This window comes from Neopsephotus bourkii, unplaced genomic scaffold (genome assembly GCF_033783945.1).
Source record: "Neopsephotus bourkii isolate Nb327-2 ecotype Australia unplaced genomic scaffold, CSIRO-AGI_Nbou_v1 NB_1638, whole genome shotgun sequence".
Classification (NCBI taxonomy): Eukaryota; Metazoa; Chordata; class Aves; order Psittaciformes; family Psittacidae; genus Neopsephotus; species Neopsephotus bourkii.
In genome coordinates, this window is record NW_026902113.1 from 4,970,738 (window position 1) to 4,987,310 (window position 16,573).

The 16,573-nt window shown below is 36.4% G+C and overlaps 1 protein-coding gene across 4 annotated transcripts in view; it reads right to left on the reverse strand.

The window, feature by feature from the left end:
* Positions 1-16,573, reverse strand: part of CWF19L2 (CWF19 like cell cycle control factor 2) — a 73,449-nt gene that overhangs the window by 39,150 nt on the left and 17,726 nt on the right. For all 4 annotated transcript variants that reach the window (XM_061374451.1, XM_061374453.1, XM_061374452.1 and 1 more), the window contains 6 exons: positions 15,896-16,015; positions 14,277-14,370; positions 12,931-13,046; positions 10,705-11,411; positions 9,601-9,697; positions 7,968-8,057 (listed from right to left, as the gene is read on the reverse strand). In XM_061374451.1, the coding sequence (XP_061230435.1) occupies positions 7,968-8,057; positions 9,601-9,697; positions 10,705-11,411; positions 12,931-13,046; positions 14,277-14,370; positions 15,896-16,015 (1,224 nt within the window). The remainder of the gene's footprint in view (positions 1-7,967; positions 8,058-9,600; positions 9,698-10,704; positions 11,412-12,930; positions 13,047-14,276; positions 14,371-15,895; positions 16,016-16,573) is intronic.

Here is a 16,573-nt window from a genome sequence, read left to right on the forward strand (position 1 = left end):
AAGGTTCACGCTTTTATAAATGGCTTTACACGTAAACTATTTTAAGTCCATAAATGTTTAATACCATTTATTTACCAAGGCTCTGCCAAGAGAAGAATCAGTGAGGTTCTAACCTTCCATTTCAGATTGGAAGTTTCCACTGCACCAGAAAGGCTTTGCAGAAATGTTTTTGCTTTTGTTTTTTCTTGGGTTTGGGGAGGTGTCAAATTTGTTACAAAAAACAAAATTTACTCTGAGGAAGCACAGTGAAAGCGTAGATACAGCAGTAAAACTACACAGAAATTCAACAAGGTATTAGGAGAAAAATAGAGCTAGACAAAATGGTACCACTAGCTACAAGTGCTGTGTGGCACTTTGATATGGCTTTTGCTTCTAGTGTCAAAGCCTACTCCAAAGACTTTATCAGTTTGAACTCTTAAGAGGCTTTATCCACTCTGTCCTTTTATACTGTTATATATACTGAAACTAAGAAGATATTTTACGGCATTTAGTTACTGATACAATTTCTCCAGTACTTTTTAAATTGTGAAAACCAATTTCTTATAAATTACATTACGGAAGTTAAGCCACTTTGTCTTAATCTGGTTTTGTCTTATAAATAATTGTGTAATCTCCTCTTACTGACAGCAACAAAAGTATGCACTGATGATATTAAAACTGTTCTGCAAAAGTATACCCACTTTATTATTCCCTGTTCCTGTTACAGCTAGTCAACTCTTTGTATGGAAAACATGCTTTGCTGAAGAAAGAATGGTGCAACCATCCCTCAGACAAGATTCAAGTGTGATGGAACAGCCGGAATTAAGAAATTATGATGAGCTGAAAACAGCTGAGAGTAAACAGGCCATCTGTTGCTGTATCTCCCCACCATCTGAAGTTCCAAATGAAAGCACAGATTTTTATTGTGCATTTAGCAAGGATCATTAATCCTCAGCATTCCATTTTTCATACAAATGTCTCAGCTGTATTTTCCTGAGAAGCAGTTTTAAATAATTTTGTATATTATTCTTTATGTATCAAAGGTCTAAAAACATTACTACTACTGCAGTGGGTATGTCTGTGAAAGGCAACCCAACCATGTGTTATTAATATATATTACAGGTAAATTTCAAAAGCCAAATATTTTTATTGCAGAAAAATATTTGTGTTTATAATCTCAGTTCCCAAACCTTAAATTGAACATGTGGGAACACCTGCAATTTTGAACGTTAATTTTCAGGGTCATTTGGTATTCTGTGATGTTGGGTATGGGTTTTGTAAACAAAAAATATATATATATATATATCAGAAGCACTGATTATTTTTCTTCTTTCACTTCCTAATCCAAAGTATTAATCACTATCTAAATTCTACATGCATACGTACATATACATCACCACACATGCACACACATATACACCACTTTTCTTTCAGGTAACTGGCTCTTTTTCCAAGAAATCAGTCATTTTTAAGCCATTTTTTGGAAAGGCAAATGATGAAAATGTGAAAAATAAATATTCTTATTTTTCCCTATTATCATTATTGGAACCAATAGAACATTATTTCAGGTTTGTTCCACAGTAGATTCCTCTCAGCTATTCTTCATGTCATGAGGTTTACTTGTCTCAGGTAATAACTGTGCTGCAAATACTTTCTCTAGATAAAGATGCTGCGTGTTCCATCCTATCTCTCTTAATGCAGAATTATATACAATGGAATGCAATGAATGATATTTTAGCGTAAATAGGATATGAGGTATAAGCCAAGCCACTGGATTCAGTTTCCTTTCTGAAAAACGGTTAGCATTACTTCTTCAAAAAACAAGAAAAAACAATTTATACTAAGCTTGTTCTCTAAAACTTCTCTCTCAGTCTGGACTGTAATGCATCTTAGGGATCCAAATTAAACATCAGACCTTCAATACATTAAAATTTGTGTTCAGATGTAGTTTGTACGAAGAGGTGTTGGAAACCTAATCATCATTATTATTTATACTCAGGAAGAATAACTGAATAAAACAGAAGCATTTGAAGTACATGAAACACTTGATATTATCAAGGTTTTTATTAAAAGATGAGCCCTACTTATTCCATAAAACTAGCTAAATTGTATTTTCCTTGCACTAGAAATCTTCTCCACCCATGTTGCACAAGCAATGGATTGAAGAGTGTTAATGCTTACAGATGGAACAAGTAACCTAGAAAAGGTTTTCTCCTTTAAAGCAGCATCACATCAGTCCGATGCCTACTATAAAGTGAAATACAGTGCCTACCAAAATTGAATACTATTGCACTACAGGTATCTTTCATGACCAAGAGGCTTCACAGAAGCACTCCATAACCTTCAGGAGATTTTGTTCTGATCTTTTTGATCTACACTGAGGAATGTATAGATCCTGTAGAGTATATATTTATATTATTTTTATTTTTTGTGTATATATATATGTATCTCTCACAATCACTGTTTTATTCCTTATGTTTCAAACATATTTATTAAATGAATCATACTAGACTGAATGCTGATGAACTTTCATAGAGAATTCAGTTATTCATATGAAGATTTGCTATGCTGAAATCATTCTTGTGTGCCTTACAATTTCGCAAATGCAGGACAGAAAAACCTGTCTTTGTTTCTTTTAACTTTTTCAGAACTTCGCTCTCTTCTTTTAAATACCCTATGACAATACACCTCTACCGTGTTATTTTGCTTAAAGTACTACCTTCTACCTTTCATTCAATTTGGTATTGACTTTTTATTTTAAACACAATTCATCATTATTAAGAACTGTCTCTATCAATTTCTCAGCAGAGACTACTTTCTGTTTCCTGCAGACAGATTAATTGCTATAGAAAACAGTAACAAGCTTAGTGTTGAGTTTTTTTCTAATAGGCCATACTTCATTTGAAATTGAAAACAGTTTTAAAAGATGCACACACTTATACTTTATTCATCCACCACTATTGACTGAGCGCAGATTTACCTAATTTTGCATCATGTCAATATACTTCCTGATTAAAAAAATAAACACAATTAAGTCAGTTTGTAGCAACACAAAAGCAAACTCTTCTTCATTTAGCAGATTTGACTCTAATTCTTATGCAACGACCATGAAGTATAAGATATAAATGAAGTATAAGACGAATGAAATTCTGGGAAATTTATATATAAGATATAAATGAAGCATAAGGCGAATGAAATTCTGGGAAAAAAATGAAAAAGCAAAGCATACAAATAATGCACATCATAAATTATTTAGAATTGACATAAAGAACACTTTCTACATGCAGACTAAAACATAAAAGCAGTTATGCTGGATCAAACCAAAATCCAACGTCTTCTCCAGCAGCAGTCAAAGGTGAATGCCTAATGAAGAGTACAAAAAGAAAGGATGCCTCCAAGCATTTGTAACTCAGCAATTAAAAGCCAGACATCATTTCTGTGCAATTCTCAAGGAATTTGTTTTTCATGAACATTGTCCAATCTCTCTTTGAACCTACTTAAGCTCTCATCACCCATAACTTCCTGGAGCAACCATTTTTTGAAGAATCACCTTTTCTTTCACTTGTTTTCAATCTGCCTTTTCAATTTGGACTAAATGACTGTCAGATTACATGATCATTATAGGTCCTTTCTAACTTAAATATTCTGTATTCTGCCTCTTACTCATTTAAATTTTACCTCCCATCTGTTGTACCCCTAAAAACCACTGCAAATGATGGGCCTCAAAGGACTATTAATGTTCAAGATATATTCGGTTAAGTAATAATACACAATAAAAACATAAATTACATCAGTTATGACTGGTACTGACAATGGTAGAGGTGACATCCTCATAACCAATGCACTCATATCAAGAGTTGTGTAACACTTTCAGATAAGAGAAACACAAACTGTACTTAGAGGTAAGCCATGAACACATGGAAGGTTTTTTTAAATGCTGCAATCTCCACAATTTTCTGTCTCCTTAAATTCATTAAATACTCATTTTCATCACCTATCCTAAATCAGAAACCCTATGGTGCAGCAGCCAACTCTTACACAGCTTCACTAAGGCTCAAAGTGCAACTTCACTTTTCTCAAAATGCCCATGACATAAGCATCTGAAGATAACAACCATGTACTCCTACCTATAAAAATATTTCATTCCGGTTTGGGCCTTTCAGACATCCCAGATGCCTCTTTTGCACATGACCCATTTTTTTTCATTTCAATAGACTCTGAAGGTTGCCTCCTGCCCAAGCGTAAAGGCAAAACAAGCACAATCTAGATATTAAATCACCCTTGTGACAACATACAACTCAAGTGTGTAGGTAGAGTAGCCATTAGGGCCCCAAATTTCACTTAACAGATAATATAACCATAATCATATTAAAATGTATAGGACTACACGCTTAAGGTAACCTGCAGTGAACAACAAGGAGGTCTACCCAAGCTGAGCCATCCAGGCAGCGTGCAGCAGACACATCATGTCGGTTAACTTCTGTCTGTGGACTTTGTCAGGGTGGTACATTCAGGCAAGATGACGTCTTTCACTAGAGCTGAGCACACAAAACCAGCTGAGAGACCTGTGCACTTGCATTAGTGCCTTTAGTCACAGACTTTCCATTTACAACACAAAGAGAGCCTCTATCCCATGAGAGCAATCTAATCCAATGTGCCATAAGTCAGGCTTGTTCAGTGTCTAGAGCCCTTAAACTTTTGTTCCAATCGAATTTCATGTTTCAATATAGAGATATTAGAATCAAAATGTTTACTTAGTAATACAGAAAATAATCTATGATGAACTTAAGGACATCAGATATTGACACACTTAGAGGTGTGAAGAAATATTAGAAACTCTACCTCGTGGCCCCAGTTATCTTCTTGTTTAGTCTTGTGTTCTGTTTCACAAAGCCTTGTTGTTGAGGGCCTTTCCCTCAATAGGGAAAAACTTAGGGTAACCTGATACATACCCGTGTCCTCCCACAGTCCCTCTGCTTACTGTAGAGCAGAAAATTTCTATCTTCTTAGACATTAAGCCTGATAATAGCAATGCTTCTTAGCTCTCCTAGCACAATTAACTAAGAAAATACTTACAATAGCACAACAGTTCAGAGGCTATTAAAAATCACCTATCTTCCATTTAGGTTTCATGTATATGTGTATATATACATACGCACACACACATACATATATATATATATACACACACCTTTATTTATTTATAGCTATTTTATTTAAAAAACAGCTACAGGAAATAAGTAGGGAAAAGTACAATTGAGAATTTAAATATTTAAGATGATCTGGAAATTGGGGGCGGGGGGGGAATAATGTGGAAAAACTTCAGTGAGCTAATATCCCCAAAAACATTCCATAGTACTTCTTGTGAAATACCAAAAAAAAAACAAGATACCTTCAAGAGAAATATATATAAAACCTCTCTTCAAAAAGATTTAAAACTAACCTCTTCAAAACAAACCACCCAAAATTTACTGAAAAACTCATCTCTCAATTCATGCAAGAGTTCTATTTATGAAGCTACTCAAAAGCTGCAAACAAGTTAAGCATGGCTAATAAATTTTCATCTTTTCTGCACTTTGGGCACATGGAAGGCCAGCAAATCAAATGTTATACAGGCAAAATGGTTCGTAATGCATAAAAGAAAGACTTCAATACCACTGAAAATGGTTCAAGGCTAAAAAGTTACTATTTTCTTTCAGTATCAAGAGAATCCAAACATCCTTTAGCCTGCGCGGAATTTTAATCTGGGATACTTTCACAGGCAGAAAACCTGTAACTCTATTAGTCATGGGTGCTCACTTCATTTAATAGAAATATGAGCCTAACTACTAAGAACAAAGAAAAAAAATAAAAAAGAAAACAACTTTTCCTCAAGGAAAATTTTTGCTATAAAATTACCCAGTGGGGCTCGCTCACATCGCAGCTATGGACTTCTGCTTCAGTATCTTTTACTATTTTCTTGTATTCTAGGTTCAGAAAGATGCATACATCATGCTTTTTGGCTTCTTTCATCTCAAAATACCTGCTTGCAACATCTAAATGCATCATGAACCGCAGGTCTTCAAACTACAGAGAACTTTAGCCAAAATGTAAACTAGTAACAAAGTGGTCTTACCAGGATCTGTAACTGGTGAAATATATCATCTGATTAATGTGAAGTTTTTAAAATCAAACATCAGTATCTGAAAAGCTGTACTTAATACCAACATTTTTCAGCTTCCTTGCTATAGAATCCTTGTCTAAATCAAACTAACTATAAAAGCTAGATTTGCCTCTGTTCTCACTTACAAACAAACAAATAAATAAAACCAGGATTTAAGCTACCACTTGACAGTCCATCTGTAGTTTCTTCATCACTTTAACACAAAATAAACCAGCACTGCTGTCGAAAGAATTGATCCTGTCTCCTCTGTACAAGCCCCAGCCACGCATGCACACTCCCTTATACTAGCATGGGTCTTCATTCAGTCACAGCATGAACTGAATTGGAAAATTGATCCACGCTCAATTAGTCAAGAAGGAAAAAAACCTTCCTAGGGAGATGTATTCAGAATTGCCTTCATGCTTCCTGATTCATCTCCCCAGATCTCCCAACAGAATTGAAAATAAGGCAAAGCCACATTTCAGCACCTTTCACTAGAGACAGACCTACCTGAGACAAAATGCTTCATATTTGTTATTTGCAGCAGAGGCAAAGCTATCAAACTTCGGGATCAGTGAAACATCCATTTGGAAAACCACTTCTGTGGAAACTGTTCCAAGTATCTTACTGGCAACACATTTACCTGAACTGACTGAGCCTATCACTTGAGGGGTGGGTCAATGTTACAGAAAGACTCATTCATACAGTATCAACGACATCTGCATAAATCAGCCCCTGGTGTTACAGGATGGTTTTGGAACATCTAGGTTGTTCAGATACACAGTGTTATGTAATTGGCCCTTAATACACATTCTGCTTGTGTCCCAGTATTCCAAACTCAATTAGATGCTGTAAAACCACTAAGACTGCCCTGGCAACTATCACTGGATAGGATATCACATAATACAGGCTAGAAGTAGCCATGAAACAGGCACAGACAAAGCATATTCATAAAGCCAGTAAGCCTCAGAAATATACAGGAAGACCCTCACCCTCTGGAAAGCAAGCCCTAGCAGTAATTAAAACCCAAATGACTTCAAATAGACTTTAAGGATTTCACCATGGTTTGAGGAGTCTCCCAATCTACCACAAGCCTAAGAAGTTAAGCAACTTTACAGCAAGTTATGAAGAGGTTGATACTGTTCTGCATGATGCAGTTCAAGAGCCAGGCTTCACAGAATTACAAACATAAACCACGCTGCTGTATCTGTTAAAGGAATCATAGAATCATAAAATGGTTCAGGTTGGAAGAGACCTTAAAGGTTCTAACCCCTCTGCCACAGTCAGGGGCACCTTTCACTGGACGATTTGAATTGGCAAACCATGGAAAGTCCAAAACAGCAGGACTAACACCAGCCCTGGTTCTCACAAAATAAAGATTGTTAAAACTTTAGTTTTTGCCTTAAGGTCTCTTCTCCATCTTGAGGACAGAGTTCATAAATGAAGATATTAATCCTGTTTCCTTGTAGCTATATCAAAGTTGGTATGGAAGAAGATTACATTTCTTGAATACCACTCTTTAAAAAGAACAATATTTGAAGCACCAGCCTCTTCAGAAACATCAGAGCTAGCACAGTCAACACGACACATACAAGGTTTATTTTTAATGGAAGATATAGCATTACTTACAAAATACTACCAGTAAAAAAATTGCTATGGAAGTTGCTAAAGAACAATGGAGAAGGTTTTGTTTACCACCAAAAAGTACAATCCAATTTGAAAAGTAACTCACCTAAAATCACACCTTGTAATTTTCCTAAGTACATTTTGTGTTCTCTGTAATTCAGCTACTACCTGTACTATACCGTTGTGTAGCGCAAAGAAAAGAAGAGTATTTTCCCCTTACCTCTCTGCCAGAATTTGCTGGAATCTGCCCTTGAGTTTGTCTCAATTTGCGAGCGTTCTGAAGCTCTTCTTGAAGTTCTGAAGCTAACTCCTTCAAAGAAGTGGTAGTACTCCATTAGTTTGACCATTCAAAACTTACAGAAACCTTGTATCTGAATTAACTACTCATTCCATTTCTTTGTGTTTTGGTTATTTTTTTTAAACTGTAATGACACAAAAGACTGAAGAAAGCATCTCAATGTAGTTCACACAATTCTTTACTGGAGATAAAAAATAATGTTCAGAACAGAGGCATTTAAAGTACAGAAACACACTGTCATAAAAATACCCACCAAAATTATGCTTCAACATTATTCAGTTATACTTACAAATGCTTTGCATAGCTAAGCTTAGGTGTATAGGAAGCAAAACAAGGAAGCCAGAACACATCAAGTCAATAACCTTTCCAGGTTATGCTACATAATCCTTTGTAATGAGACTGAGGAAATATACCTCAGACATTTTTGCTATGCAGTTTCATATCTCTTGACACCACATGCCCAACTTTGGCACTTAAAACCTTACTTTAGGTGCTAAAATGGACAAGAGCTAGAAAACAAGAACTGTTTACGGTCTTGTGTAAATTGTTTTTCATCCATCTGTTTATCAAGTAAATAAAATCATTTTAGAATACCTCGGTTTGCTAAGAATTGCTAAGTCACAACTTATCAGCCTATATGAAATACAACCATTTATACTCTGACCACTTTGCCAATTTCATTGCTTGGACTCCAATAATCAAGCCAATACTTGCTACCCCAAAATTAAATAACTTGGGCAACACCAAGCAGCAAGTTGGTAACAAAAACAGATTCAGAATTCATTTGTCCCACATGGTCAACCAGAATCTCTGGCCATCAGGACATGCTGTTATATCACCATCTATTCTAGTGTGTGTGGTTGAACTTGTTTAAACAAGCTGCATTTCAATTTGGTCAAGGAAAGACCATGAAAAAAAATATTTAAGGAGCAACAAGGCACAGATTAGTTAATCTATTATGTATGTTATGATTACTGTTTGTGAGGTTTTGTTTAGGGTTTTGTTTGCCTTTTTTTTTTTTTTACATAGGCTAATTCAGAGTGCGTATGTTGAAAAACTGCACATATAAAATTAACAGTATTATTAACCATTGTTCTCATTGCAGAGCTGGATGTAATGGCCTTTGTGGTTCCTTTCAGTTGTTGCATTTCCATATCATAATTAGTAACTATACTTATACAGCAGATCTATGGACCACAAACATCTACTTGTGACAAAGCTGATGAAACAACAAAAGCTCCAGACACTGTCTACGACACAGACTGGGAACTTTGTATTTTTCACCTGCTACCTGCTTAACGCATTAAATACTATAACAAAGTTATGGCTATGCTGCCTAGCCTACAAAACCTGGGGACCTGAACCTCTATTCTAGTCCGAGAACCACTGCATTTAAAACAGAAGTTACAGTAAAAGCAGTATCTTCAAGTCCTAACTGATAAATTTTGCAGGACTTTATTTGCTTAAATACTTTTTTTTTTCTTTAAACAACTAAATCACTATCAGCTTTCAAGAAAAATTGCAGTAAATCGTGAAAATTTTTCATAGGCATTACCATGTCTCCCATGAGTTCTGCTTTCACAATCCTTGCTCCCAGTTTGTTCATCTCCTCTTCAGTAAGGATCCGAGGTGGCTCATCATTTGACGTGTTTCTGTAAAACACCAGCAGCACTAAACCCATAGAAAAACAGTCATATTTACCTGTGTAATCAAATATTATATGCCTACTGTACTGATATATATGCCCCATCCCTGCAAGCCAGGTTGCATGGGGCTTTGAGCAACCTGGTCTAGTGAAGGTGTCCCTCCCCGTGGCTCAAAGCCCCATCCAACCTAGCCTTGCACACTTCCAGGTATCATCCTTCTTGCATACTCTGACCAAGAATATTTGTTTATCCAGCTTTCCCAAGCAACTAAATAACACCATCCTAACTATAAAATACTTTTGCACATGCATACCTATTGTTGGGAAGATCTGAAGGAGAACAGTCACAGTAATAATCCCACTGTTCACATCATTGGAAGAACCAGCAAGCTGGTAATACTGGAAAACATGAGTCCTTGAGTAGACAAAAGCTCAGTTCTCTACCACTTACTTTCTTGACAACCTCTCCTTACTACTCTTGGTTGTATTTCCTACCACTTGCTAGTTTGCATGTCCCTTCCCACTCCTATTAATCTTCCCTCTTTTCCACAGAAATGCATTTTTGTAGTCAATACCTTCTACTATTTTTCAAATGCTACTACTTTAGCATATGAGCTCATATCACAGGTGGCAAACCTATCCCTGCTGCATTAATTATTTCAGGTTATAGTCAGCATTTTCTAACATTTCAAGTTCAATTTTATAAATTAAACAACAGTTAAGATAGCAGTTTGTAGGCTTTTTACCTAAGAGATGAATTTACTGCAGTGTGAACTGAAGGAAGCAGAAAATAACCAATCATGAGCAATTCTCAAATATGCTGAGACAAGTTAAGTAGGGGTCCATCACTTCTACAGTGGTCCATTTTAGCTGTCTCAGCCGGAAGGCTAGCCTCTTCCTAACTAAAAAGATCTCATTTAATCAGATCTAATACTGTCATAAAGAAGACAGAGTTTCTGGTACACCTTGCCATGAAAAATACAGCAAAGACAAGTAAAGATGTTTGTCAAATACCTAGAACCCGATGCTTTACTGTCAGATAATGTTTGTTTCTTCCCGGAGATATCGCTTGGGTACTCCTGATGCAACTTCTCTTTTACGTTACTTGGAGTTCTTTCCCTGTTATTGTCATGAACTTGTTCCTTAGTACCTGATGATTTTTGATCAGACATTAATTTCTCATTGTTATCTTCTCTGTGTGTTTTATTCCACAGTGCAGTATCCTCACTAGGTTTTTGGAAACGGCTACTCAAAGAGCTATGAACTGTCAGTTTGGAAGAGGACTGCTGTGAATCGTGGACTCTAGGTGAAGATGATAAATCATCTTCAGAGGGTTTCAGAAATCTGTGTTTCATGCTGCTTAGAGATGAACTCTTTCCTTGACTTCGTCTTTCATGGGAATATTGTTCTGCTTTGGAGCCTCTCAATACTGAATCTGTGCTACTGTGTCCATGTTTTTGGTCTTCTCTTGGTGTGTCTCTTTTGTGATCTTTGTCTTCTTGCGCCAATCCCTTGCCATACTTCTCCCTAGTATAGCTGCCAAAAGTGCTCCTGTTCCTACCATCTTCATCTCGTGTCTCCTTTTTCATATACTGTTCTTTCTTCTCTTTCTCACTTTCTGAATAGTAAGGTTTCTTCCATCTTCCGCTTCCATAGTAATTTTCCTTTCTTGATGCAATTTTTTCAGCTTCATCTAATCGTGACTGAAATATCTCCATTGACTGCAAGAAAGAATAGAACAGTCATACTGCTTTTCAGATCATGGGGTGTTGTGAAGCTTCCTACGAGTATTACAAGCAAGGCACCATTCTGTGAAAATGAATCAGAGTGCAATGGACAATGCATGGAGTGGAAAGGAAGACCAGCATGAAAAAGGGAGTTTAGAACCTCATGTCTAAGATACTCTGCTGGGAAGGCTTTCTGATTAGACGATTTCTAACTTCCATCCCATGGCTCTAAAGTAAAGTGCTAAAGCCCTCCTGAGAACAGGGACCAGGGCCTCAGAACTGTCTCCTCCTGGCAAGCTGGAAACTTGGGGCTTCAGCAAGGGAGAAAGGATTCCTCTTTCTTACTCGGGAACTTTGCACTTATGCTCACTAGATGCTCAGCTTCTACAGAAGCAATGGTTATTCCCACTAAACCACTTTACAATCTGTTGAAAACACAGGAAAGTGGGTGCAAAATCTTTAGCTTCAGTCTTTGAACTGTCTCTGGCTTTCTGGATAAATATTCTATCCATTAGGCAATTATGCAAAATATGGACTGTTCCTCTTCCCTCTTTTGAGCTGAAAATCCACCAATTAATTTTTTTCCCCTCAAAACATTACAAACCAAAGCAAGTCAGACAGGGATCTCTTTTGATCACTGTCCTGCACTTCAGCAGACAGAGTAGCTCACACTGTTTGAACTCCAGCTTCTTGAGAAAGATTCTTAAAATTAAAATTCTTTTCAAGCACTGGTATTGAATAATTTCTACCAGCACTGACTATGTTAGGTTCATCACTCAGGAGTGACTACAATTCAGTTTGAAGACAGTAGTATGGAATCATAGCATCTTACCCAGGATTTCTACAACCAACCTAGCCTTACCAAAAAGCCCACAGAAAAGTCAAATGTAACACCATGGCCAAAATTCAACACCTCACACCTTCAATGAATGCTTTAAAAAACAATACTATAATATGTAGGAAGGGCAAGTTTGAAGACTTAATATTGTTATTGCAGACTGCTTTATTAAAAATAAATTTTGAAGACTTTTAAGCCCTTCAGAAGCAAGCAGCTTTTTCTGTATATCTGGTCTGAGCAGAACACAAGTGGCCAGAAGAATCACATTCGGTAAAACCTGACACAGCTCTCCAAATTACCCTGGCATTATTGTTATTCTCAATGTGCATTATTATCTGGTAGGTGCACAAGAACAAAATATGTTTTCTAGCATATATAATAATTTTGGAAGCACTCAGGTACTTTGTAACTGGGATCATTTGAACCTCCTAATGTAAAAGATAAGCGTTTTAAATTTGGTGTAGGATCCCATACATTAAAAAATATTTAACAAGAAAGATAAAATGGCTGGGTAGCTTTAAACTCTTCATCACTCAAGAGAAGCTTCAGAAGCTCTTTTTTCCTGCTCCTTTCCATATGTGTTATACTACATGTTAAGTATTTGTACCTTTAGATGAAAGCAACCTTTTCCAAGCATTTCATAGTATGAAAAAAGATTTAGCTGAAGATTCTTACCCCGTATCTCTCTGCTACAATTTCCTCAACATTTCGTTTCTCTCTCTCAGCCTGCTCCTTCATCCTTTGGTATGATTTTCGTAACCAGCTTAATCCAGCGTCTTCTACCACAGTAACTAAAGTAGAAAACAATGAGAGGTTGTAGCTTTATATCCCCACAGTTACTTCTATTTAACCTTTCTCTGTACAAAACATTAAGCCTTAACTTAATGTAAAAATTGAAGGGGTGCAAAAGAAAAATAGGAAGAATATAGTAATACAATTACATGTTTGTGTAAGTTAATGCTGGATTTACTTCAGCAATACACTGATTTAATTTAAGCTTATGCTGGATAGATGTTAGTAGTACACCGAGTTAATTTACGCTTCTCCATTTTATCACAGAATGCAACAAGCAGTTTCCAAGACAGGAGTCTTATCTAGGTGTTCCTGCTCCAGCAGGGGGATTGGACTAGATGATCTTTTGAGGTCCCTTCCAATCTCTAGCATACTGTGATACTGTGAGTGGCATAGGAGAAGTTCGGGGGCGTTTCTTCTATCCGTTCTTTGGCTTACCCCTTACTTAACAAACATGTGCATTCCCCTTCTCAAAAAATTTGAATAACACATTGCTTTCCATTTGAGAAGCTAGCAGAGGTCTTAACATTGGAGCACATATTCACTGATACTTGTCACCTCTTACAGATCACTGCTCTCTGTGACTCCTAGAAGTGGGCATGAGGCTAATAGTTAGCAGGACAGCCTATCCGCAAGAAAAGGCTCCCAAAGAGAGAAAATCCAGGGACCTCACTGTTCCCTGTTGACAGAATACAAGCACCCTTCTTATCACATACTAAACACTTCATGACATTATAAAAAATATTTTTCTAACTGCTCTTGCTGGCTATAGGCAGAACAGCCCTAGGGTAAGGAAAAAAGTGAAAAGGTTACAGAAATTACATTTTTCACAAACTGAATCAGTAATATACTTCATTTTAATGTGACTCAGACTTCTGTGGATGAGTATCTTAAAATTATAATTTGTGTAATGGAATGAAAGGAACCAAATGAGATGACAACAATTTATCTTGTCTTGGTTAAATCATACTTTCCTTTAATTAGTTCAAAATGGAGAATTTCTGTTAAGATGTTGAAGGTCAAACCACTCAAGATGAAAATGCAGTGAAAAGTAATTCTGCAAAACAGCATACTATGATATTAACCCCAACATTCACTACGGAATTTTCACCCAGATTTTATTTTATAACATATTATTATAATTCCTTTACATTAAGATTAGTAGTAACTTGTTAGCAACACAGAGATTGGAGACAAATTTAATATTCATAATAAAAGTTGCTGTTTACCTTTCTTAACTGAAGTTGCCTCATCTTTCACTGGTGGCAAACCTGTACCACCATCTTTCCAATAGGGATTGAGTTCTCTCTCAGACAGCATGGCCTAAACAGAAATAATTTTAATGTGTGCATAGCATGTATTTCCTAGAATATTTGATAACTGTTTGTAAGAGACAGTGTGGGAATAGTGCAGCTTACTCATATCTTCTGCTGTCTGAAGTCAGTGGAAATAAAGCTAATTCTCCACCCTGAGTCAAAGTTCTCAAACATGTGCTTAGTTGGTACCCTTACTACACAGAAGTAGTTTTACTGTTTGACGGCACTGCCAGTGTAGCACTTGCATCTGAAGGACCACTGTTATGTGGGCTCTTAGTTTTACCTCAGTTCCTGCTTTTCACCCTCAAACAAGTTTGCTTATTGTGATTCTGTCAACTGATTTCTCTGGAACCAGGCAAGGAAGTCCACTGAAGAAGTGGATTAGGATGAGGCATTCCAGCACTAAATTCTGAATTTGTCTATGGTCTATCTTCAATTCATCACCACTACTGGCATGCTGCATGCATGTGCTCTCACATTGGTTTAGGTATAAAAAAAAAAAAAAAAGAAAAAAGAAATACATTCTGGTGAAGAAAGCACAAAAGTATAAACCTGCATGGAGAACAAGTAGTTGGGTGGGAGAGTCTATAAAAATCATATTCTTCCATGATGAAGAATACATATAAACCATCATTAACCATATAATACATGCTGACATTTTTATGATTTAAGATCTCCACATTCTTTCATCCTTCAACAATTCAGAAAAAGTGCTCAGCAAAAACTTATGTAGGGAAAAACACCCAAATAGATTAATCCATACTCAAAAGACAGTGCTGTGTACTATACAAGAACAGCATACCAAGTAAACCTGGTTCCTAGCCACAACACAACTAACTGGATAATCTAAGAGTAACAAATGGCCTACTATAAGATGTGAGGACAAGTAACTATTAGATAGTGATCAGCAACTGTTTTCCTATCAGACTGCATTGCATTTAAGGAGCTGAATGAGCAAATGAAGCAGCCAGCAACTGTATGTAAACAGAACTAATTCAGTGACAGCAATCACTTCCCCATCCAGACCCTGATCTCCCCACATGTTCATGCACAACTGCAGCATGAAAGGTACACCAACTGCTCTGAATTCTTTCTTCCGGAAAAAACAAGCCGCAGCACCCTAAACTTTAACACAGTACATTAGGTAAGCTTTATGACACAAAAGAATGGTGTTCCTTCCACACAACACAGAGATAAAGCCAGAAAAGCAGTCTGTCACTGTTATTAAGTAAAAACATCTTAAAAGCCCTTCAGATATCACAGAACTTAGTACTAACAAAACCATCTTTTTCCTGACACAGAAGATAGTTCAAAGGCTTTTCTCCACAAGAGAAGCCTGTTTTATGAACCCCTCCCATCCCAAACAGAACAAATAACTGACAAATTCAATTAAAAATCACTACCACACAATGCATCAGGCATTTGTCCAGAAACTATACAAAGACTTACATATTTGTACTAACTCATTGGTTCATTCATCACACAAAATTTAGCAAGATGCAGAAAAAAGCTGCTCTATTAATTCTTCCTACCTGCTCAAGCTCTTGAGTTTTCTGCCGTTCTAAGATCTTTTCTTTGTGCCGTTCCCCTCTGACAGCTGCTGATGAAGTGGTTTTCAACAACATGAAGTCTAAATTCATCCATTCTTCTCTCTTTAAAATAAACACAAAGAATCAGTGTTCATACTTCTAACAAAAACATGGCTTTGGTACAAATCAAACCAGTGCAACTGCTGACAAATGTTACTTAAAGTAAACAGCATAGGTTTTACAAACACAAATACTTCAATGAAAAGCAAACATGATTTTAGGAAGCCAAACCTTTAATTTTTCTAATATTCACTTACACAAATTTCATAAATGTCTTTCTGTAATTTGAAATACATCTTCACAATGAAGATACCAGTAAACAAGCAAACCATATAAAAGCTTACTATTTACTTAAACAGTGTACGTCTAGATCAATTCCTTTTCATCTCGCTAATTCTGAGTTCATGACCTCTTCCATCCCTTCTAGCATATACAAAATTTACAAACAGTAATTGAGCATAGTTCATACCTCAAGTATCTAGGCACTAACTGCACCCTCAAACAATTACACATCTGAATTCTGTGAACTGTACCCGTAATAACAGGTACAAAACTGCATTTACAAAACCAATGATATTTTAAAAATGAGAACCACTCTCTGAACAAAAGCAACATATAAAA